Source organism: Falco rusticolus, chromosome 12, assembly GCF_015220075.1.
Source record: "Falco rusticolus isolate bFalRus1 chromosome 12, bFalRus1.pri, whole genome shotgun sequence".
Taxonomy (NCBI): domain Eukaryota; kingdom Metazoa; phylum Chordata; class Aves; order Falconiformes; family Falconidae; genus Falco; species Falco rusticolus.
Window position 1 is genome coordinate 27,495,699 of NC_051198.1, and position 24,600 is coordinate 27,520,298.

General features: G+C 41.4%; 1 protein-coding gene and 1 long non-coding RNA gene across 2 annotated transcripts; one reads left to right on the top strand and one right to left on the bottom strand.

The window, feature by feature from the left end:
- Positions 1-2,517: 2,517 nt before the first annotated feature.
- On the bottom strand, positions 2,518-12,371 carry SDE2 (SDE2 telomere maintenance homolog). Its single transcript, XM_037405932.1, is given in 8 exon segments — positions 2,518-3,781; positions 6,676-7,084; positions 7,731-7,842; positions 8,564-8,690; positions 8,692-8,734; positions 9,257-9,368; positions 11,521-11,638; positions 12,238-12,371. Coding segments are annotated over 8 exon segments (1,245 nt in total). The 5' UTR covers positions 12,346-12,371; the 3' UTR covers positions 2,518-3,565.
- Positions 12,372-12,485: 114 nt separating this feature from the next.
- LOC119156307 lies at positions 12,486-23,843 on the top strand. Its single transcript, XR_005107061.1, has 2 exons — positions 12,486-12,567; positions 13,755-23,843. It is a non-coding gene; the product is annotated as an uncharacterized LOC119156307 (long non-coding RNA).
- Positions 23,844-24,600: the final 757 nt, after the last annotated feature.

The following is a 24,600-nucleotide window of genomic DNA, read 5'->3' on the forward strand; positions in this document are numbered from 1 at the left end:
TTTTTCAGTCTAACTCTGAAATGCAAGAGAAACACGAGGCAGTGCTCTAGATCTTCTATATGTTTATATTAAATGTATTTGAAGTGACACTTCAGAATTCTGTAAGTCACACCACTTGTGTGTTGGGGAAGCGTTTGTGTGGGAGCATGAACCTTTTCCCTGGAAAGATGTTCACAGTTTTGGTGCATTTGCAACCAGAAACACTTTTGAAATCCAAAGCTGCATTAATCCTTGGAAAAAGGAAGATACAGCCAGGGTACTGCAAACTGCATTATCCTCTGGTCCTGGACTAGAAAGATCATCTCTATTCTGAGGCCATTCTGCCCTATGGAAATAGCCCATACTACATTGGAATGGTTTCAGTTTATTTTTTTTTTAACTGGTATTTGTTGACTTCTTTTTTTGCCCAAATTCTTCAGAAAGCTTCAAGCCCTTCACCTATTTGTTTCTGTTCTGCTGAAGGATCAGTCCAAGACCTGTTTGGTATCCAGCTATCTTCTGAAGGATGCCCTACAGACATGTGAAACTAGCATTGCCAGCGAGTGTCCCTATGTCTGGCTCTCCAGATACATTACGGCTCTGGGGTAACGCTTTATGTGGGCATATCCCGGAGCAAGTGCTTGTTACCGCTTAGCTCAGCAGGAGCTAAACAACTCCCAGATAAATGTGCCAAAACATGGAGCTGGCTCAAGGTCCAGGTAAGCTGTTGCCCTCTAACACAGATGCGGGATACTTATTTTAATTCTGGCACTACTGAAGACACAGTTGATTAATAAAGTGTTTGGCACTATTGCTGGTTTAAAGTATCTCAGTTCCCCTTCACCAACCAGCATTTACTCCCTACCCTCTGTAACTCTTATTTCAGTTGCACTGGCACAAATTCGTTAAGAGCCACATCGTATGCTGCATCAGGGAAATGATCTGGTTTTAAAAAAACAAGGTGAATAGGTGACGCATGGGATAGACTTAGAAATGGCCACATCAGCGAAGCAACAGTGCAGTCGCAGCGAGGGGAGATAACTTAGGTAAAAGTTGCTGCCAAAACATGTAATTAAACTGGCCCATTCACTCCTGGCCCACACCATCCTCGCCATGCGACAGAGGAGCTTGAGTGTGTTCCTATAGCTGCAGGCTCTCCTGACCCAACCGCTGTCCGTGCCTTCCCGAGAGCTGGCTGTAAGCACGCAGAAGGCTTGCCGCCCAAGTGGGACAGCTGCCAGCGTGCAACATTCCCAGCAGACACCTTTGCGCCAGCAAAACTTCATTACATTGAGGTGACGTCCCAGGTACCCTCCATTTGTTTCCTAATGAAACACGCTCAGTAAACAAAACCATTTCCTTTCTACCCAGGGTCCGCTTGTCCTGTCACAATCCCCGTGAGATGTGATTTGCAGAGCCTTAATTAATGGCTCTCTCCCCTCCTCACCCCCCACCCTTTTTTTTGTGCCCAAATTTTAATCTATAACGGAATCTTGGAAAATGTCAGACATGTCAAGTATTTTACTGAGACCAAACATCTTCTTACCTACAATATTACTTGCTGTATTTAAGCCACTGCATGTCATATAACCAGATTTTGCTAGTGGTAAGCTGCAAAATGCTAAGTTCATTACTTTTGGATCCCACATGTAGGCAACAGAGAACAGTTTAAATGTGCTTCAACAATTCAAGCCCTCAACTGTAATGAATGTTTTCAGAATACTGTGTAAACGGATCCACCGTGCCAGGCTTGTGTATGACAGTGTAATTGCCACCGCTGCAAACGCCTGCCCATCCTTTTCCTACCTCCTTGGGATGCTAACAAAGCTTACCTGGTGGGTGTGAATTTAGAACTCAGTTGAAAGGATACCAAGGACTTTTATTTAACCACATCAAGAATATACTTGCAAATAGGTAAACTGCCTCATATCGATTTTGTGGATAGAAGAAATATTGCACACGAAGTGGTTTTGACTTGCCTGGACATCAAGCTGCTGCATCACAAATAAATTCCGCGCTCCCCAGTTGCTACCCCTGTCCTCTGTAAGGCCCCAGCTCCCCCGTACGCAGCACCCGGGAGGGGGGGCGGCTGTGGAACCGGGCATACCGGGCCCGCAGCGCCACCTGCCGGCACGGGAGCGCCACCACCCCGCACGGCGGGGACACGGGCAGGGGACACGGAGCCCCGTTGTGCAGCACGGTGCCCGGGAGGCAGCAGCAGGGCTGGGGGGCAGGCTGAGCCCGGGGTGCCCCTGCAGGGTTGCGGAGCCCGGCGGGAATAAACCCGCCCCGAGCTGTAACACCCGCTCTCCATCCAAAGCTCCCAAGCGTAAACAAAACGGCTTCTCAGGAGAGAGAGGGTAAGAGATGGCAGCACCGACTGAAACGCCAGATCCAAACTGCTCACACCAGAAAATGCTACGCGAGCGAACTGACACCCTCGCGTCTGAAGACCATTTCCTGCCAGTACAGCATTTCAAAACTTCATGAGCCAAACTCCAAACCAGATCAACAGACTGTATGGTGCCAGAACAGGAGAGAAGATAATTTTTTTTATTTTTCAAGGGTCTCCACAAGAAAATCTGATAAGCAGATCGTAAACATATTAATCTCCCACATATGGTGGTAAAATCCAAAATCCAAGGCACTGAAAACACCTTATAAAAGCCTCTCAAACCGGAGAGGCGGCAGCCAGCACGCTGCCCTCCCCATCTCACAGGACAACTCCAAAGCCTGAGGTGTCCGACACTGCTCCAGGATAAACCAGCACTAGAGATATTTAGGTCCTTGGGAGACTATTCCATTGTTTTTACCATAGAAAAAGAATTAAAACCCACCTCCTAAATTTCCCATTCAGCTTCAGATTGTCACTGTTATCTTACTAACCTACAGCCACCAGCAAGCATACTTTATTCTTTCATAATTTAAGGATGTGATAGTCTCTTCTCCAGCCCCCAGATACTTTTCCAGAGCAAAATAAGTAAATACCCTTATTTAACTTCTAAAAGAAGTATTTACACGCATTAATAATTTGTGTCATACTGATACCCAACATCCCACAGGCACTTACAGAACAGCATACTTATTTATGCAGACCTCATCCATTAAAAAACAAAAAGTGTTATTTTTATTTAAAGAAACTTCAGATTTGAAGCCTGAATCACAAGTTCAATGTTTCTCATTTGATAGTTGTGTGCTAACTGGAATGCACATTGAAGGAGATTCAATATAAAGCTAAGAAAGAATTGCTACTTTTCTTAAAATAGGTGATGACAGTCACACAACCATTTTCCAGAAAACAATCAGGTTATTTCTTTCCATGTACAGAGTTTGTTCTACCTGTCGCATTATGAGTCATTATAACCACCTGTAAAGCTTATCAAAAGATAGTAGTTTCACTCCTTTGATACTGAACGTATTGAACGCATAACTATCTAGCAACTTACTCCCTGTTACGATAATCAAACTTCATTACAAACAGACACAAATGCTATCCAGGGATGCCAAAGAACTACATATGGCAGTACAGAATGACCACAAAGTAAGAAAAATTTAAAAGAACATGGATAGATTTTTTTTTTTTTAATCACTTTTTTTTCCCTTTAGAGGGCTTTGCAAATAAGGCAGGATCAATCTGGTCTCTAGACAGACCTCTCACTGAAAAAAGCCTTGCTGCTCTTTCCTTTAAAGTGCCTCCACATTTCAGTCCTAAAGACATCAATTGCATCTTCAGCTGATCTAAACCCAGGGCTTCCATTTCAACAGCGGAGTTGAATGCCAGTAGGTCTATTGGTTCCACCTCCTGCAAAGAGAAAAAACATCCCATCAGACTATTATTATTTTCCTCCTGATTAGGGCAGGAGGAACAAGTGGAGACAGAATGCTTCAACTAACAGAAGACCTTCAATTAGGATTATCTCAAACTCCTAATTACTTAATAAAATTGAGCAGTGTCTCAATATGTATTATGTTGGATATTCTCATTATTAGCAGTACTTAGGCTATCCAGACAAAGTAGTACTGCACCACGTACAAGGGAACTGAAGCTAGCCAGCAGTGGCATTGTGAAACATGCAAATCTTAGCAGAGACAACACAGACAAGAGCGGCGTGAATGCTCACATGAGCTTCGTACCCTGTGTCTTACAATTCTACCCCTCACAGTGCCCCTGCTAGCTAGTCACAGGCTCGCTCTAACATGTCCAGATAAGCTGCAGGTCTGCTTAGGCTTGCCATGTACACAGCCTCCAAGACAGAAGCACAGGTCATTTTAAATGATATAAACACAGCTGAACTTTCAAAGTTACTCTACTAGAGTTAACACAATCTACTTGCAATAGCGGAGTGCCAAAGTAGTAAAATAAAGTAAGTCACAGCATTTAATCCTATTTCTCTGGAGACAAAATGCTTGACACTGTTTTTATCCCCAGAGAAGTACTCCCAAGAAAATGGAAATAAAACCAGCAGCCCACCATCCCACCTAGCAGTTCAGTAGTTTAACCTTGGCTTCCAGAGGCACGGCAAAGCTAACAGCCCCTTTTTAGCCCAAGGTAGAATATAGTCGATACACCCCCAACAGCAGCAGGAAGGATGAATAGTTATTCCTAATGCAGTTACGCTGTAATTATAGAAAAGCACCCTCTTTTTAGTAAAATGGACAAAAAAAGCAAGTTCTGAAGTTCACATCTCATCCTGCCACAAGAAAATGGATTAAAATCTCATCTTAAAAGGAAATTAGTATATTCGCAAAATAATCAAGGGTGAAAGGTACCCCTGTAGACTGTCTAGTCCAAGCCCAGGGCCTTGTTCACAAAAGAACATGGACAAAGACTGGATCATTCAAACGCCGGAATCTACTAACACACTAAAAAGGACACAAAAACCTAATCCCATTCCCTTCAATACTTAAGCGCACATGTTAGTCTTACAGTACATACCATGATGGAGTTATTAAAGAGACTTCAGAGCAAGTAATACCAACAGTGGGAATGAGACCACTCTGTTATGCACTCAGCAAAAACAATTAATGCTAGCAGAATTAGAACCTTTGTCCTGCTAAGCAAACAAAAGACTGGTTGCCTCATTATTCTCATCCAACTTTAAAAAAAAATCCATTAAGGACTATTACAAAAATATTTCCACCTGCAATAACAATCTGCCACAGCATTGGTGGAGTTTCCTGTTCTAGGAATAGAGTCCTCACAAATACTGAGTAAAAGGTAAACAGTGAAGAAGGGTAAACATCCTGTTCAAAATCTGCCAACTCTAATAGTACAGTAGATGTCAAAGTTCTAATTTATCAGATTATATCCTTGGACTTTTTTTTCCGTTTAACTGTATCAAAATTTTCACTCATCAGAACTCAGTCATTGGCAGCTGATGGCAGACTTCCTGGTCACGCTGAAAAGGCAGAAAATCCAAGCAACTCCCTAGCCCCCCCTAAAAAAACCTAGCAATAATATAAAATGTGGCTGGAATAAGCCTGGATTCATTACCCCTAAAAACTTTTAATAGTAATACTATACAAGGAGCACTGAAGGACTTGGGCTTTCATCAATTCAGTAGGAAAAGCTACATTCCCTCTGGGCTGGAAGACTGATCCAAAGCCTCTTCGACAGAAGAATCCCAGCCATCCTCCTGTCAGTCACCACAGAAGGAACCTCACGGGTCAGCGCTGCTCCTGATCTGGCTGAGGGCTGGTGACACCAACACAGAGTGCCAGCAGAGGTAACAGCATGGCAGCAGTACAGACCTGTTTTCACCACGCATATACCAGATGATCAATTTAAAACCCACCCGTCCATCCTTTGCAGTTAAGATGAAGCTCATCATTTACACTAATCCTGTCTCTCCAGGGCTGCTGCTTTCAATGGTGGTCAATGAAGAACTGAAATTTGCACCAGACTACTAGGGTTCTCTATGAACTAAACTCAAGTCTTTTTATAATAAAAAGTAAAATTGATCAGCCGACTGGTTTAGGGGGTGTCTACTCTGAACAACTTCTAATTTAAACATTGAGGTAAATGATAAATGTTAAGGTCAAATTATGTTCTAAATAAGATTAGTCAAATTCAACGGTGTTTGGTAATGTGTCCAAAAGTATTGCTAAGAAACTTTCATGCTACAGAAGAGGTTTATTTTCCCTCCCCCCACCCCTTCCAATGAAGAGTTTTGGATCCAGAGTGTATCTATTTATGTAGGAGGAGAAAAATCATGGATCTCAGGAAACACAATACTAGACAGCCAAGGGCAACTGCATCTTAGCAGAAACTCTAGACTATTAAAATCTTTATCTCATAAAGTTGTTCCTTGACTCATTCTACTTAGCATCTCTCAGGAGAATTCTACCATACTACAATTTAACTTCTTCCATGGAGGCACTGTCAACAGAGAGCCTTCTTTGGCTGCAGTTTCTACTAACTTGCCACATTGCATTTTCTTAAGTTGTATGGTGCATCTTCAGTTAGGCTGATTGTCCTTTTAACCCTGGGATTTTTTGTGCTCTGAATCAAGCTTTGGAGATTCTGTTAGCCTCTCGGGGAGATTATGATTCTAATCCTAGCATGTACATCTAATGCACTGAAGTCATAGAACACAAATCCCACTCCCCTTTTCTGCAATCCACAAAGGGAAAAGTGATTGAGTAAAAGCAGCTGAAGACAAAGATGTATCATAATTTGTACCACCTCATACTTACTGTGCTCTGTAACTGGTTCGTTTCCTGTGCCTTAGAAGAAACATCTTCTTGCTCCTCTTCTTTCAGAGCCTGGGTTACTTCATTCTTTTCTTGGGCCTCTTCCTTTGGGGGCTTTGTCATTTTACTATTTTCTTCAGCTGGAATTTCAGTTTGCCCACCTGTGCATGCTTCTCCTTGCAGATCTCTTCCAGTACCATCTGGCTGCTCTAGTGGTTTCTCAGTTGCACTGGTACCTGGACTATCGTCTACCGAATCCACAGAGCTGCCTGAACATTCATTTGTATTGCCAGCATTTTCATCGTATCTGCTGCCTGATGGACAACTTCCATCAGATGCATGAGGGGAATCATCTTCACTCTCATCTTCACAGTCTGAACTGTCACAATCATCCAATCCTTCCAATCCCAGCCTGGCACAAGCAGTATGTTAAAAATTAATAATAATCTATTAATTTTTTTAAAAAAAAAATGTTAAAAAAATTGTTACATTTCTCCTTCCAAAATCACTTCAGAGAGATATAGTGAACTACTCCAGCAGCTATTTAGGATAGTTTAGTAAATGGAAGAGCCGCTAGCATTGAACAGGACCCAACATTCCCCTAAAAGAGAGATCTTTTTACAGTATTCCCAATACAGAAATGTGTGCTACTATTGCTGCTCCAAACACCACTGGAATCATTAAGACTTCTCTTTTATGTTACATTAGGTAAAAGATGCCAGGAGGAAAAAAAAATTAAAATTTTTAAGTTAATTGTAAATGTAATTAACGAAAAAATAAAACGGGTAGCAGGAAGTAGTAAAATATAACCATATTAGAAGGGGGGCAGGCAAAAGAAGTGTGCCTATTTTTGCAAATAAAGTTTGTCTGCTCCAGCTGGGACAGAATTACATGAATACAGTAACATTTACTTTCAGTTCTTTGATTTTATCAGTTCAATTTTCTTATTCCTATTTAAGTCTACATGTCAAATAAGACGTTGTTTACTTGTATGTACCTAACCTTTCATCCTATTCAAGGCTTAATACTTGAGTATAAAAACAAGGCATAATGCTTACCAAAAACACTTTCTTTTTCGAGGTTTTGCTCCATTCTTTCCAGATTCACCTGGACGCTTCCTACTATCACCACTTTCTGGTGACACTATTTTGCTTGAAGTAGCCTGCAATCCTTCAAAAGAAAGTTAGAAGTATACTTCATCAGTACACAATTCACATATGTTGTTAATTCTACTTACCTTTTAATTTCAGATGCAATTTAAAACACAAACTGAAAATAGTAACTATTGGTGCACATTTACATAGATTCAAAGCTTCAAAATAAACTGAGTAGCAGCAAAAGCTTTCCTATGTGACTTTACCTAAGGCACAAAATCAATTAAAATTGGATTCCTGAACTGAACACTCAGGTTCTACATCCCATTCAGCCTTAAGTTTCACTATCCAGCTGCCAGCAAGGGAACAATCCACGGATAGCTACAAAGAACAGCAAGTGAAACAAGGTATTTCGTAATTAGATTAGATTTCTAGTTTTTAAATTAAGACCTGTTTATAATTTATCATTTCACTGAGAATTATTATGTACTTCCAGTTGAACTAGCAACACTATTGTCACAGAATTCTGCTTTTATTATGAGATGACACTGTAGCAGAGCAAGATGAAGCATCACTTTTATCTGTGTTATGCTGTTCAATGCAATTTAAGAGAAGCAGCAAAGAGGAAAAATTAAGTCCAAGAAATTTTCAACTGAATGAAATTTTAAGTTCTATTAAAGAGCTATTGGCAGCATTTTTATTTTTTTTTTTTAAAAAGAAGTCATACTGGAGTGAGGCTATAAGGACTTAGTTTGCTTTATTTTGTGAGGAGAGAGAGCGAGGTTAAACTGCAATACCTTTAAGGACAGAATCTTCCAGTCGCTCAGCCATTTCATGGCACTGCTGCTGGTAGTCCGGATTTGTGAAACAGTGCTTTGGCTCGGCAAGTTTCCGCTGCAGCCTTTCCAAGCGCCTTTGCTCTTTTTTCTGCTTCCCGTTCTGCTTGCTGCTTCACCCATTCAGCCATCCTGCAGGTGACAGAACCATGAAAAGGAGAGTGCTTCCAGCACATAATACAATATCAGTTTGTTGCCTTGCTATTACTGAATGCTTCTACCACCTGCTAGGGTGGGAGACAATGGGAAAAGACAACTAACAGCACCCAGGGGCATTACTGAAGGAATACACAGAGATTCTGCCATAGAGAAGAAAGGAAAGTTTATTTTGGAAGCCAGAAACAGCGTAATGTCGCACATCCCCAATATCACAGTCTTGCAGCTTCAGAGAGAACTGTGAGAATTGCAGATGAGAAATACAAGAAGCACAGAACAGCCTCTCAGAAGCAGGCTGCAGTACAATCACATCTATTTCACAATAATATAATTATAGTCAGAAGAATTCTGGGAGGCCATCTGTGCTCAAGATTTCACTTTTATTCTTTTTGGTATTCAAAATTTCACTGCTACAACAACCTGTCATTTGACCTCTTTTCTTAACAGTTAACATGGTCAGTTTACTTTATAATTCCAGCTTTGAAGAAAATGCCTTACGCTTTTTCATGATTGACATCTCGAAGTCTCCTTCCACTGAGATCTCGGCAAGCCTCTCTATTTGTTGTCTTCTCAATCTGAGCACCAAGTGCTCGCAGCATAGATCCAAATCCTGAGAAAAAAAGTAATCAAGAATTAGCTAAACAGAAACAAATGGAGATGAACTAGCACAACAGAACAAGTAATTATGGAAAAAGAATACTGTAAATTCAACACTTTCTCTCAATGCAACTGAAATAAAGGGCAAGTTGAAAGTTGCAACATGTTGCAGAATTGTCATTGGGTGAAATGCTGAAGCACTAAGTGAAAAAAAAAGTATCCAGCATTTACCACCCATCTTTTTCTGGGTTTTGGTTTGGTTTGGTTTTGTGCTCCTGATACCACACCAGATTGACTCCAGACTTACTAGAACCTGTGCAGCACTTCAACACGAAAGCCTATTTCTGGACTCCCCCAGCAAAGTGATTTGAAACCTTTTTCATCTCAGGATAACATCCCTTCTCATTTAGCCTGGATTCTTCTCTCCCTTAAGCACCTGCCAAACTTAAAATACCCTTTTAAAAATTTTAACAAAAAATAAAGTTTGGGAGATAGCCTTAGCCACTTCATCAAGATGATCATGATGTTATGCTGATTTCTATTCACTCTTCTTCCACCAATTACTCATAGGCAAGACCACTCATTTCTCTCACTCAGTCCCACCTTATACCATCTCCAGCTGGAGAAAGACACTTGTTTAATTACCTCAAAGAAACACAATGTGAATTAATATTAATATAATCCTTCAAGCAATTTGAAAGTGCCAAGCACTGTTTTTTAACTAGAAGCTGAACAAATCTATACTTTTCAGTGCGCCAAAAGGTACCTTTAAGGAGCATTAGAAACTAACCAATCCAGCCAGCCTACTGTATCATGAGGCAGAAAAAGTACTGTGTTCAGCTAATGAAACCAATTACTCCCATTATCAAGGAGAATTTTTGCAGCTCATGGAAAATGCTATTGAATTTTACATTCTGAAGAATGTGGACCTAGCTGCTACACCCAGCCAGGTATATTCCCAAAAATCAACAGCAATGCATTCACTAAGGTCACAGGTGCTGGATTAGGTCTGATAATAAAATGCTTAGTACTCTTCTAAGCCTGCGTGATCTGTACTCCCTTGAGATCATACAGCCAGTCTCAATAGTTGTGACCTGTGTGTGTTTGCCTGTTTTTATCAGGTTTTTAAGTTACGAAGTCAAAACAAAAGGAACACTTTAGAAAGCAGACAAAGCTTTTAAAAGTTAAACTGACCCCAATGGCACATCAGTAACACAAACTGAATCCCAGAATACCTATCCTGTATCATCCCGGGATAACTGAAGCTGATTGACAACAGGTGAGGAAGAAGCATCCTATGCTATTAACTTTTACCATACACACCACTTTCACAGCACTTAAAGAAACCATACCACTTAATGAGCTGTAAGAACACTATTTACTTCCAGTTCTATCTAAAACTGAAGAAGGCAAAGTAAGCTGAGCTGCAGTCTGATGCAAGGCAGCACAGTTATTCAGCATTTTAGCACAACAGCTGGAAAATTCTGAGAACTGGATTCAAAAAGCAAACAAACAAACAACTGCACTCAAATACTCTGCTAAACTTGCTTCACCATTCCATTGTTCCATGGACATTCTACGGAATGCCCACGTTGTCGGTGGCTGCATCCTTTTACACGATTAATATGCATCTTCAGTAACAATATTTTGTCAACACAAGAAGTCTAGCTTTCATTGAATTCTTTAGTTCTTAGGCTACTGAAATCTTGTCATTTACATTTTTTCCCAAATGGGAGAAGGCAAAATCAATTAGGTCATGTAACATACTCAAATTACAGGCTAGTTAGTTGTACCTGCAATATTTGTCCTAAGCAACCACAAATGACACCTAGAAGCCTAAGAACCCAGGCGCTTTTAAACACAATTTCAACTCTGCAGTCACTTTGATGCATGTTACAGATTCCTACTAATAGAACTAAGCTGACCACGGATGTGAAGCAGAGCTATGCCAGCAAAGCTGTTAGCTGAGCTGCAGCTCTCCCAGTCCCCTCCCAACTTTGCACACAGACTCTGGGTTTCAGGTCAGAGACATTATACATCACAGTCACCCACAGGACGAGAAATCTGCTAATATATCAGGACTGCTGCTATCGCTGTAGACCACAGTATAACAGAAGGTTTTCAACCTAACAATCTAATCAATTGCAAGCAGTTAAGCAACAAACCTCCTTTGCCACCACAAAGTCTTGGTTCCAGGCTGTAAACGGCTCCATTCTGCAATACGTCTTCATCACTAACCAGTCGTCCGTTACATTTCACATACAAGCTTTCTTCAGGAATATTCTAAAAAACAGCAAAACTGAGTCATATTGACTGAAAATGAAACATTCTAATAAATAAAATCATTAAGGAGCAACGTTCCCTTCCTTCCTAAAGGAACAGAGGGGAAACAAAAATCAGACGATTTTAAAAGCATAAACATTCTGTATGGTGCTTGTTTAAGTTCCTGTTGAACAAAGAATTAAATAGCCTAAATCTGCTTGTCAACACGAATGGGGAAAAGCCGAGCTGTGGGAAAACTCATGCGAAGCATTCGAACACTGTGTGGTAAAAACAAGCAAAACCCACGGTTTTTGAGCTGTAGAACGCTGACGGTTGATACTTTTCGTATACGTGTGTGTATATATATATACATATATATATATATATACGCAAAATACAAACACGGCGCTCCAGAGCTCTCCCCCAGGGACGGCTGCCGCTCGCTGAGGGGCAGGCGGCAGAGGCCAGGCCGCCCCAGGCCCCGGGCCGAGCGGGGAAGGGGTGAGGGCCCACCGCGGCCCACCGGCGGCCGCCGCCAGCGCCAGCCCCGCACCCCCCAGCGTCGCGCCCCGAGGCCGCAGGCCGGCCGGGCCGCGCCCTCACTCCCGCCTCTCACTCACCAACGCCCGAGCGCGGTCGCGGCGGAGGCGGCGCACGGAGCCCCCGCCGGGCGGCAGCGGCCAGGGCCGCGCCCGCGGAGCCAGCGGGTCCCGCACCAGCAGCGCCATCGCTCCTCCACCCGCCGCCGCGCGTGCGCCTGTGACGCCAGCGGCGCGCGGTCACGTGACGCGGGGGTGGGCGGGGGCTGGCGCGAGCCCGTGACGGGCGGGAGGGCGGGCGGCGCGCCGGGCGGCGGCCTCTCCCCTCTGGCGGCCTGACAGGGCTGGCGGCTGCAGCGCCGGCCTGGGGCTGTGTCCCGATTCCCGGGCGGCGGGTGGCCGGGTTTGTGGGTTCGTCTTGTTTGTTTGTTGCTTTTGGGGTGGGTTTTGTTTGTTTGTTGCCTTTGGGGTTTTTTTGTTTCGTTTTTCATAATTGCTGGAGGCTCAAACTGGACTCACAGTACCTTGTGTTCCTGGTCTTTCAGTCAGCCTGATCTTTCACCCCTTTCAGGGGCCCAGTTTATCACCTTTACACCTGCAACCTCTGTTTCTTATGTTTTATCTTTTGGAGTCAGTCTGACGTTTCAGCCCTTTTATGGGCCCAATTTATCGTTTTTACACCTGCAGCCTGTATTTTTTTATATTTTATTCGTTGGAGCCAGTCTGACATTTCAGCCCTTTTAGGGCCCAGTTTTGTCATTTTTAAATATGTAAATGAGAATCCAGGCACGTGGTCAGTCTTTGGGAATGAAAACACCGCAGCACAGCACGCTCACCTAGGAGGAGGGAACAGGTCGGATGGTAGCGCATGGAATTTCACACACCGTGTCCTGGTATTTTCTTGTAGGAAATGGCCCTGAGCACTCTTTGTCTGGAGTGTGCTGCTCAGAGAAACGTCCCTGTCTTCCCAGTGTGATAGAAGGAGCCATCCTGGGAAGCAGCTTCTGTCCTTTGCCTTTTCCACACAAGAGAGCCCTATCATTCTAATTCAGATCGCTTTGTGCAGCCTACCAGGTTGTAAAGGCTTTTTACAACCTGTCACATCGCCTCTGTGAGGACGTAACAGCAGGCAAAATGGACCATGGCTCCCAACATGCTTGCCTGCTTTGCTGTTTTAGTGGTAGTGGCAGCAGCAGCAGCAGCAGCAGAATGGGAATAATCATACCATCTCAGGCAGCTGGAAAGGGGCAGTGCTGCTACTGCAAAGCACTGCAAGTCTAAGAAATGGAATGGAAACATGCAGCTGTTAATTGTCCAATCCAATATGGTGCAAATGTCATGTAAGGACTTGCAGGACGATGGACTCTGTGCCTTCTTTGTCCTGCTTACTCCTACGTGCATTTTAGTGTATGGACAGAGAGAGAGCCCAAACTCTGTTATTTGGGGCGGATTCTGTTACAGAGCCACACAGATTTTTAAACGGGGGTGAAAGTTGAGCTGGCGCAGGAGTCCACACTCAACTCTTCATGACATGCAGTAACTACCTGTCAGCAGGAGACGAACTGGTTAGAAGAAAATGCATACCTTTACCTCTCCAGGGAAAGGCACATACAGAGGTATGATGGTGATCCAGGCAATGTAACTATTGCATTCTTTGGTGGCTTCAGATCTTCTCCATGTCTTCCAGCATAACCATCCAGGTAGCAGATAATTTGAAGGTAGGTCACTACCAGCTGTCTCTGATGGGAACTGTTGCAAACGCTAGTGAAGATGTGGTTGGGCTGTCCCGAGATCTGCAGCCCCATACACCTGTCACCTTATTTCCAAATAACGATGTTACCTGCAGTGCCTTTTTGTGCAGTAGCAACATGGGCAAGGACTATTGTTCATGGCTTAATCTGCCCACTTCAGCTCTTCCCTCTGCCCCAGGGGGGACTCCCCTGCCAGGGTGGCATCTGGTACCCTGAAAATCCCCTGTTGGCAAGTGAGGTAGATGCCTATGTCAGAGCATACAGCTAAATTCAGGTCTTAAGTATTGACACTGCTTTAAAAAGATGAGGCTGGTGTCTGAGCTGCTTGGCTGTCCCACTCTTTTTGCTTGCCAAAGAGCCATGCTGCTTGGCCAGGCCTGTGTGTGCATGGAGAGGTAGCTCTCGTGCCTGGCTGTCTTAAATCAATGTGCTAAAAAAGGAGGAAGCTGGGAAACAAAGAGTCAGAGAGGTGACTTGACCCAGAAGCAGTGACTTCACTTGCAAATGTAAATAAATTAGTAATAATTTAATTAAGGGCATCTCCCCATGACCTTGTATTGGCCAGATCACAAACCAAACTTCGCCCACCCTTTTTTAAACTATATTAATTTTAGCTAAAATATTTTCACAAAGCATTTTGACCCAATGTAGGCAATACCTTACTGTCTTTACTTTCTATAACAAGTCAATATTTCTGAATTATGCTTCATATTACCACAGTGCGACCATTCAATCCTGATGCCTGTGTAGCCTGGAAAAGCTTGGTTTGTGCTGGATCGTGCCCAAATTCATTTATGTATTTTAAGTCACGTGGTGCTGCTTGTTTCATTTGGAATCACGTGCTGTATCTGTGGAATACCACCTAATGTTAAAATCTGATTGAAATGTTATTGGCAGTGTATGAGGTGTGCACATATACATATGAAGATGAATAAGTATTTTCTTAGGTCTGTGGGATTTCAGTTGCATTCCGAGGGCATGATTCATTTCCTCCTCTGAAACTCCTGCTATTGGTGCTGAGGGTGTGGAGCTTGCCCCTACAGGCCAAATAGGCGGAGCTGTCCAGGAAAGAGTTGGGTCATGGGACTGTCCAGTGGATGTGCTGAATCAGTGCAATTCACAAGTTGTTTGATCCATACCTTTTCTGAATGTTTTGAACTACTCTTCTGTCTGTGCTAATGAACTCCTGATCTTAGTGAACACTGACTGAATTGTAATTTCCCAGTGAGGAGTACCTTAGCTAACACAGCTGCCATCATACGGAAAACAGGACCAAAAAGGAGGGCCCACTGCACCCCGAGGGCTGTGCATCAATGACAGTTACCTGTCATTCATAACTCTTGACACTTGGATTCTGCCTGCAGATACATGCTAGAGCTGTGATGCTCCTGTGAGCACGAGAGCTGACAGCAGTGGAGTCACACCAAGATAAATCAGCCCCTTTGTAGATCATACATTGCCACCTTACAGCTAGTTTTGGTCTACTAATGCCATACTCTCTCCATTTCTGGGTGTCAATACCTGGGTGACTTGTGCAGATCCTTGCGCACAGTCAGGCTACAAGCAAGTGACATCTAATAGGCAGAGTTTTCTTTCAGCTTGGTCCTACAGCAATCTAGGTATATAGGCCCCATTCTCGTGATTTATGCAATGCCGTTTAGCTGGTGCCACATTAATGTCAGTGGGTGAGTGTTCCTGTATCTCATGTCCTTGATTACACTTCTGTTCCTAGAATTTATCAAAAGTGTGCCCCCAAGCCCCACAAAAAAGTCTAAATAAGTCAAAAAGGCTGTTACTATAATTTCCCATTTGAAATGTATTTTATTAGAAATGTTATTCTCTGGATAAAACAATTATCAGTCTCTGATTCTGCAGTGGTGTTTTAGACTTAGTTAATAAATCATGCTTGTCACTTTTCATTTAGAAAGGATTTTACAGACATAATTAATTAAACCTGACGGTATCCTTGTGGGATAAGTAAGTACTCTGACTTTTTAAAACAGTGGCACTCAGGCACACTGGTTATACTACTTTCTCAAGTCAGTGGAAGGACCAAGACTAGAATTTAAAGCTTCCTGCTATCCTAACATAATTTAAGAGATGAGACTATCCGTTCTTTTCTTATTTCATTATGATATCCATGTGTGTGATGCCTGAATTATTAGGTGTGGTGCTGTGGCCTGTAGTATGCAGTGTGGTAGACTGGAATATTTTCTGCTTAAAATCTGTTACTTGATTTAACAGGGAGGACAGTTTTTTCAGTATCTTTATCTGGAACCATCAGACATGTAACTGTCGTAATGCTGCTATTCATTCATTCATTCATTCATTCATTCATTCATTCATTCATTCACCCTTATGGTGTCCTCCAGTATATTCCATTTTAATAGTAGTAGCAGTGCTTTATAGTGCTTATTAACGGTCTGTCAAGACCAAGATCAAATTATGCAAGACCACTGAGAGGAGAGTAAGGTACTCATCGGCCCTTGACTTTAATCTGTATGTGAAAGATGCCTGTGGGAGTGAAGAACACAAAACCAGTTGTTCACAAGGTACCCAGATTAACAAAGGATGGGTCAAAAGTTGCTCTGATAAGAGTTCAATGTTTCACACCTGTAAAAATGTTGCTAGACATAAAGGAGAGAGGGTGAAAGATGCTACTTAAAATTTGAAACAGATGTGTATGTTCCTTTTAGAATATTATAAGTGTGCAGAGATAGTAACAAAGGTAATTTTTTTCTACCAAAGTCACTTCAAGAATTTAAAAACATGTCTTTTAAGCATGGGTTTTCTGTCTGCTAGGCAGTTGGTCACATACTACTCTATATATGGAGATTGGCTCATCTGGATATATTTTCTTTTACATTTTAATGGTATCCCAAAGTGTAAGTTCCAGATAATATATCTGCAAAACTTAAATGTCTTACATGCTTTCATATTATTTTTGCATGGAGGATTGTGATAGGATTACCTTTGTGTGCTTGTTCTTAGGACAATAATTAAGATGCTGTATGATATTAGGGAACATTTTTTACTTCAGATACTGTGACATCATACTGTTTGACAAAAATATAATTAACCGTAATGAATCTAAGTTGATATTTGCAAGTGCAGCTTCCTGCCAAATGTCAATAGTCATCTGCTTCAGTTTCTGTGTCATCAGTGCAATGGGTAGAGACAGTGTGTTAAGATACCTGATACAGGGTTGGGAGCAGGTGGAGGAGAAATGCAAATGTTACATTACTTATTATCCTTATATTAATAAAATAGCTACTGTTAAATATACTTACTGTCTCACAGTGAATGCCTAGATAACAAGCTCCTAAGAAGTCTGTGGTTTCTATTTTATTCTTCTTACAGTACACAGTTGGTAGTAGTGCAGATACTCAGATGTAATCAAGATTTTTAAATAGTTGTAAAACTGGTTTTGCCCTCACATTAGTCCCTTTGTTGTGCTTAATATCTTTGTCTCCGTCCTATGCACAGATGTTTAAACTGTGAGTCCTTTCAGGGAAGGAACATGGATTGCTCTGCAGGTGTGTATGTAACAAACCTGAGAAAGGTCCCTTTTTGTTAGGCTGTAAGTATCGTCAGCACAGTCAGCCTTGTTAGTGTTGTTAAAAACAATTTTAAATTTGGCAGCAATCATTTGAAATTAATTAGCTAACTGGTCACCTAGATAGTACCATAGAAGTTAATACTTCAGATTCTAGGATTTCCTTAAGTGTGTGTTTCCTCTGATCTGCTGGCCTGAATACTGAGATTTAGTCTGTTCTGATTAATTTTAACTGAATACAGCTGTAGAGCAGTGAATGAGTTGGTTGTAGTGTACAGTATATTTTATAGGAAAGCAATACCAAAAATAGGTCTCTGCTTCTTTACTTTTGCTCTCCCTTTAATGAAGCTAACTGCTTTTAATTATAGCTTGCAGAGACACTGTGCTGAATTACTTAATCTCTGTGTAAGGACTGGATTCTAGTTTCTTAATTGGCATCTGAATGTTTGGCAACTTTGCAAAAATCCAAAGCTGAGAGTGAGCATATGGTATGAGATGTGTATTATGTACGTGGTAGAGCTCTGTTATCTATCAGACCCCCATGCCTTAAAGTTTTTAAGAAACAGGAGAGAGCCAACATTGCATGCCCTTGCAATGTTTTTCATTGTGACCCTGCAACAATTGAAGCTCCTAGACCAAAGTTGTACTCACCCTAAAACAATGAGCTGAAGCTCCAGAGGGGTTGGGTGGTAGTGGGAATAATCAGGTATCTTCATTTGGTTTTCAACTGAGATGGAAGTTGATTTGGAAATGTTCTTTGCTAGAACTAAAGTTGCATTTCCAGTAGTTGGGAGGAGCTCCCAGATTACATTACCCCACCCACATCTGCTTGCTTTCGGTTTACCTGGGGAGGTTCTACAAAGAAACTGGAGAAAAGGACAGCAACAAAAGGGAGAGCACACAGGACAGGTCCAAAAAGACAGAAATTTAAAGCGGAGTGCCTCAAGCTGGGTAAACCCTCATTTTGGGTTACGTTCAGCAGAGATAACACATGGTTAGCAGTCTGTGGCAGGCCATGGGTGTTCATAAATCCTGTTTAAAGTAGATCATGTCACTGATCATTTGATCCTTGATAAAATGTTATGAGTCAGATCCTCACCTAATGTAAATTTTCAGAGCTCCATTGGCTTGGGGGTGAAATGTCCCAAGTTAAAAGATCCAGCCTGTAGCCCTGAGAGGCCTCATTCTTTGGGTGCTGAGTTTGACATGGCTTCCTTTTGACTGGATCATTATAAGTCCAACTTACATTCAAACTCTTGAAATAGTAATATTTGTCTGCTTCTGTAGGGAATGTTCTGCTAGCTTAAAGAGGACCTAGAAAATAATAATGGATACAGGGTTTTGTTTGTTTCTCTTTAAAAGAAATTATACAAATAATTTTTATGGAAAGTGCTTGGGTTTTTGTGGTTTTATACAGTAAGTTTGAGTTGGATAATACTGACATTGTAACATTACAGACATGCGTAGCTTCTTGTTGGCTCGATATTGGAATGGTTTGCCATTTTGTTTATACAACATCTTTTTGCACCCATCCAATTGAAATGAAATTGTTAGTATGATGTTTAAGGAATGTCACTGGTATATTTTGGACTCCCCTCCAGTGTTTCTTCTAATCCTTTCCAAAATAGAGGTAATTATGTGTCATCTACAAGGAATTTTAATACAGTATACTATGCCCCTTGAGGATCTTTCTTAAGTCATATATATGTGAGGCCTGGAAAAATCATGTCCTCACATGGTTAATTTGAATATTAGCAACATGGCAATGATACAGCTGTGAATTTCTTCCTTCATGTTCCTGTCTGACTTGGGCTCTGGCCTAGAAGTGATCTTGGTGTCAGAATATGTCAGATTGCTTGTTTCTGGAAGCATGGCTGTGAAAAAGTCTTGCCAGTATATGAAATTCGCTGTTGGAAAACCTTGTTGATGACGGTTGAGTTTTTTTCTCCCTGTTGCTCTTTTGCAGCAGGAAGTTACAGGAAGTTACAGGAACTGAAGTTTGTCAGGAGGAGCCTTCATGCCACTCAAACTATGTCTCACATCTGCAGAACAGGGCATGGCACCGATGTGTGTTCACGGCGTGGTTTGTGAGGGTGGCCCTTTACCTGTAAAGGCTCTACATACAAGTGGTCTTGTGATTCTCATAACCAAGAATCTTAAATATTGCAGATGTGGTGTTACTGATCTTCCTGGCCCTCTGAGCCACATACCAAAATTTAGCACTGCCAGTCAGCCAGCTCGTTCTTCAGTGAACCAAAGAGGAAGGGCACTATGTGCTTTTTGCAGGTGGGAAGTGACAGTGGCTCCCAGGAATGCTAGCTGTCCATTGTGGATCAGGGCTAGGCTGAAGGGTGTAACTTCAAGATGTAATGAAGTGCGTAATGTCAACTTCGGTAGCATCTGATAAATTATTCCCTGTCACAGTGGGGGTTTATTCTCCGTAAGAACAGCCTCTCCATTGGATGTGGGACAGAGTACCAGCAAGGGAGCTGTGCTTGAAAACCTTGTAGTCCAGTGGAAACAGGCTGGCAACTTTTCCTGTAGTTCTTTGATGCTGAGGTTTCCAGTGGTGCTGCTTCTCTGCCTGTTTTGAGATCCGTGCCCTGCAGTCCATACTGAACCCAACTGATGTTCTCTACTTCAGTTGCCTAGATTGTGGCTTGTATTTTAAAATCACTTGTATGCTTTCAGTAGTAGTGCCAGAACTTAGTATGCAAAAATTGTAGCGAGTCCCGGCAGAATATGAGATTTGCCAGAATCGTGCAATGTTAGCACATGCTAAATTTGTGCGTTCTCATTTACCTTCTGCTGCTTGTTTGTTTGTTTTGCTGGGTTTTGAGATGTTAGGGCATCAAGCTTGTCTATGCAAGCGCAACTGCCTGACGCTTTCTTTAGAATTCAAAAACAAAATATGAAATTTTGGTATTATCACCTGTCTGCATGGATCTGGGGCTTTTACTAGAACTCCCCAAATTCACTGTAAAACTTACAGGGGAATTTTGTCAGCAGCTGACATACAAGTTACATAGGAAGAACTGGTGCTGCCTGACATTCTTCCCACACAGCAAGGATTGCTGGACACCTTTAAAGCAGCTGGGCCCCGTGAAAGTGGCTTTGCAGTACCCACGAAGAGAGTGAGGCTCGGCAGGCACTGTTTGATCAGAAGGAACTACTTATTGCCACATCGTCCCTTTGCACCCTTGCTTCCGCCTCTCTTCTCTGTCACAAGAGATGTGTGGTCGGAGCAGGTTTGGGAGCCAGGAACTTCTAATTCTGCCTCTAGCACTGTCATCTTTGTGACCTAAAAGCAGGTATACAGGCATTTTTAAAGGATTTTAAAAAAATAGCCTCTAATTGGGGTGCCCATGTCTGTGTATGTAGTCAAAGGCCTGATTTTCAGAAGTGGTAAAAACCTGTGAATCTTTTTATTCTCAGATGGGATTGTAGATATTCAGCAATGAGTAGTCAGGGCAAATTAGTTATTCTTTAGAAAGCTTGAATGTGAATTGTTTCTAAGCATTAGGAAACTAATGAGCAGCACTAATATTAAGCACTATTCTTAATAGCAACTGCAGTTTTCACATTGAGATGCCTTATGAGATGCAAATTTGAGAAGAGGAGGAGGACAAATGAAGAAAAATAATCTAAACAATATGGTATATTAAAGTATAGTCCTCAGAATGTATGAGTTTATGAAGAATGTTGGGAAAATAGGAAGCTCTCATTTCTTTAAAAAACTGCAAAATTCTGTAGTCTTCTAAGACTGAAAATAACTTAATAATGTTCTTTGCTGTCGCTTTAAGATATACTGTCTGCCACTCTATCTTCTCTTTCCCTTTTCTGCTCTCAGGAGTCTAGTTCTCCAGAAAGTGGGTTTTGAGATTTGGGAGTACTTGTTAAGAAAGATGGGATGTGGCAGAACACTTCACAACTGCTAGGGTCAGACCTCAGAATAGTATTTTCATTTCTGAGACCCTTCCTCAGCTGGCTTTGACAAATGAGGCCTGGGAAGCATTAATGCCATTTCAAGACAATCTTGCCTTTGTGCTTCTACAAGGAAGAAGTGGACCTATTTTAAAAACAAGTCTACAGAATACTGTTCCAAATAAATTACAATACTGGACATCATACCTGGTATTTTGGCTGCTGTTTGCTGTTGGAGCCAGAGTACTGTGCTGTTTGCATTGTACTGAATTATAGTGAAGCTCAGCTCTGACTGCCATCCCCAGGGCCCTCATGAAGAAGAGACTCATAATCTCATGAGATTACCCCACTGAGCAGAGAAATGAAATAAATAATATTACTCTTTTAGTTCTGTCAAGTATAGTAGCTCATAGAGCCTTTCAAGGCAGTGTCAGCATGGGCTAGATACTGCATCAGTGCATAAAAAGACATCCTTTACAAGAACAACACTGCAAAATGAGGCCAATGTGAGCCTAATGGGTGGTGGAAAACAGTGAGCCTTTTTTTTTCCCCTCCCTAATGCAAGCCTGCAGGGGTTTTATTTTCTACCGTGTGTGAGTCTTGGGGCAAATAAGCAAGCTGAAATTCTTCTACAACAGGAGCTCCAAGTAAATCACTGTAGTAGTAAGGATCTTATTTGGCAACCAATTAGAGCTTGTGCTGGTTGTTTCTCTTTAGCAGCTTTAATGAATCTATCAACACAGAAGTACTGGAAATAAAAGATTTTACACTAGTCTCCATTAGAATGAAGCCCACGGGCTATCCAGTTCCTTCCACAGTACAATACAATGCTTCAAAAAGATAGAAGAGGTTGTTACGATAACTTAGCCATGTGTGAAGAGCCCGGAGAGCTAAAGTGAGTTTAATAATTTTATCATACTGTAACTTCAGGAAGAAATATTCCCCAGAACAATTGCACTTCCTTACACTGCAGAAAATCTTGCAAAAGCCCACATGAAATGTGTCTGTCAATGCAAATGAACTCAAGCAGGTATGGTAAATTTCAAAATCTTGTGTTATTACATAGAATAAACTCCCTTTTCTTTTTACTTGTCCACCAGTCCTTTCACCCAATGCCTAAGACATATTTTTATAATTAAATTTCACAGCATATCTCTGAAATACATTATGACATTTGATCATATTTTATCTAAAAATTACAGATACTCCTTGTCATATCATATAATTTCTAGTCTTTGGCAAGGCTGTACAATAACCTCACAATTATCCGTTGTATGCTGTTCCCTATCTTGTGCTAGGACTCAGCTTCTGTTTCAGTTAACCCTTTAGTGCACTCCAAACTGATAGTATCTGTCTAAGAAAAGTAGCATAATACTGTCCTGAGAAATGGAAGAAGAGGAGGCAGAAGCTTAAAGAAGTCAGTAAGTTCTCTTGACAAGGGGGGGTATCTGTGACTGTGTAAACATGTAGTGCTATTTTTATTGTCATTTTCCTTTATCAGCCACATACGTTGAAACAAATGAGAATATAATTATCCATTATTAAGCATGTGTGTCATGCAAAATGAAAACATGATATAAAAAAGAGTACAGCTGTTTAAAAAGCTATCCCTGTTTCTGTTTAGGATTTTTATAGTGTCAGTATAATAGGAATACTGCATTTCTGGTGTAATATTTCAACTCCTGTTTCCACCTTAAGACAATGAACTGTTGTGTGCAAGCCCTTCAAAGCTGATAAGAAAAAAAACATCTTGGGTACCTGGAACTCTTCTTAGCTGTGTATCAGGCAATTAAAGATCTTTCTAACTTCCAGTCTTTAAGGGGCAATGGACTTAATTTTTTTTATATATAAAAAGGATATTAAAATATTAACCATATTAAAAAAGCTATTATAACCAAATAAGCAAACAAGATTGAAATTGGAGTGGAGCTTTGGGATGTCGTTACAGGGTGCTCTTACAGGTTTTTTGTGTAGCACTCTTTCCACCAGAAGAAACTCACTACAGCACGGAATAGAAAAAACTGGTGCTGTTTTATGTAATGTTATTTACTCTTTCATGTTCTGTAGGGCCTCATTAGAAGGATAAGAGATGAGTTCCAGCAGTGCATGTATGTTAATAATAAGCAGTACAAATGAGATTATAATAAGAGAATCCTGAATGATACATAGGGAATTAGAGCCAGGAGTCCATATATAAAAGCAGGCATGTACTCAGTGAAACAAAGCGCTTGGTAAGCCTTTGCAGGAGAGGAACCCCAAAGGTAGAGGCAGGGTCAAACTCATCAAGCCTCCTAAAAATTAGCGGTATTCCAAAAAGAGAAGCAAAATCCAGGAGATCTGTATCCTATTCTCTGAGCTATTGTAGCCTTATTTTCACTTAGAACTTTGTCCTTGAAATTCCTTTTGGGAAAAACTTTTCGTTAAAACTGTAAATTTAAAAAAAAAAAAAAAAAAAAGGAGAAAAAAACCCCCAAACAGATTTACTGCTCTTGGGTTATGAGATGTTAGAAAAACGCAGTGTTTCCAAAATAGATTGTTCTGAAACTCCTGCACATATGTAATGCTCAAAGTGTGCAGTACATTTCATAGGACTGATAATTTTGCATTTTAAAGTAGCTGTCTCTTTTAAGCTTTCCTAGAGAACCCAGACTCTCCAATAATTTTTTCATGTGGCACATGTACTCTCTCCTTATTATTTAAACAGGAGGACTTCCCTTAGGGATCAATCTTCAGGGAGACAGTTTAGCACATGTAAATTTAAAAGTGTGTATCCTCCATTGAAGTCCATGGAGCTTGAGAGGTGCTTAAAAGTAAACACCTGTTTAAGAGTTTTCTTTAAACAGCGAGGCCATCGCGTTTAATATATATGAAGTATTCTAGAGAACTGCAAAAGGCAAAATACATGATTAAAAGACACAATGAAAATAGATGAAAGAGAGGAAAAAGCTGTGCCTACTACTATGACACAACTTCTTATCTGTATTTTTAGTAGGTGCCAGTCTCTATAAAGTAAGTGTACTATACAGCTGCTAGGTTTGGCCAGTGTATTTTTTGCCTATGTATCAACAGACAGTATAAATAATACAAACAATAGGTATGTGCAGTGTGTGGTGTAATAGGCAATACAGCATGTCAAACAACCATGTGTTACAATGGCTGCTATCACAGTGCTGTAACTTCCATGGTATACAAATCCATGACAGAGAAGCATCA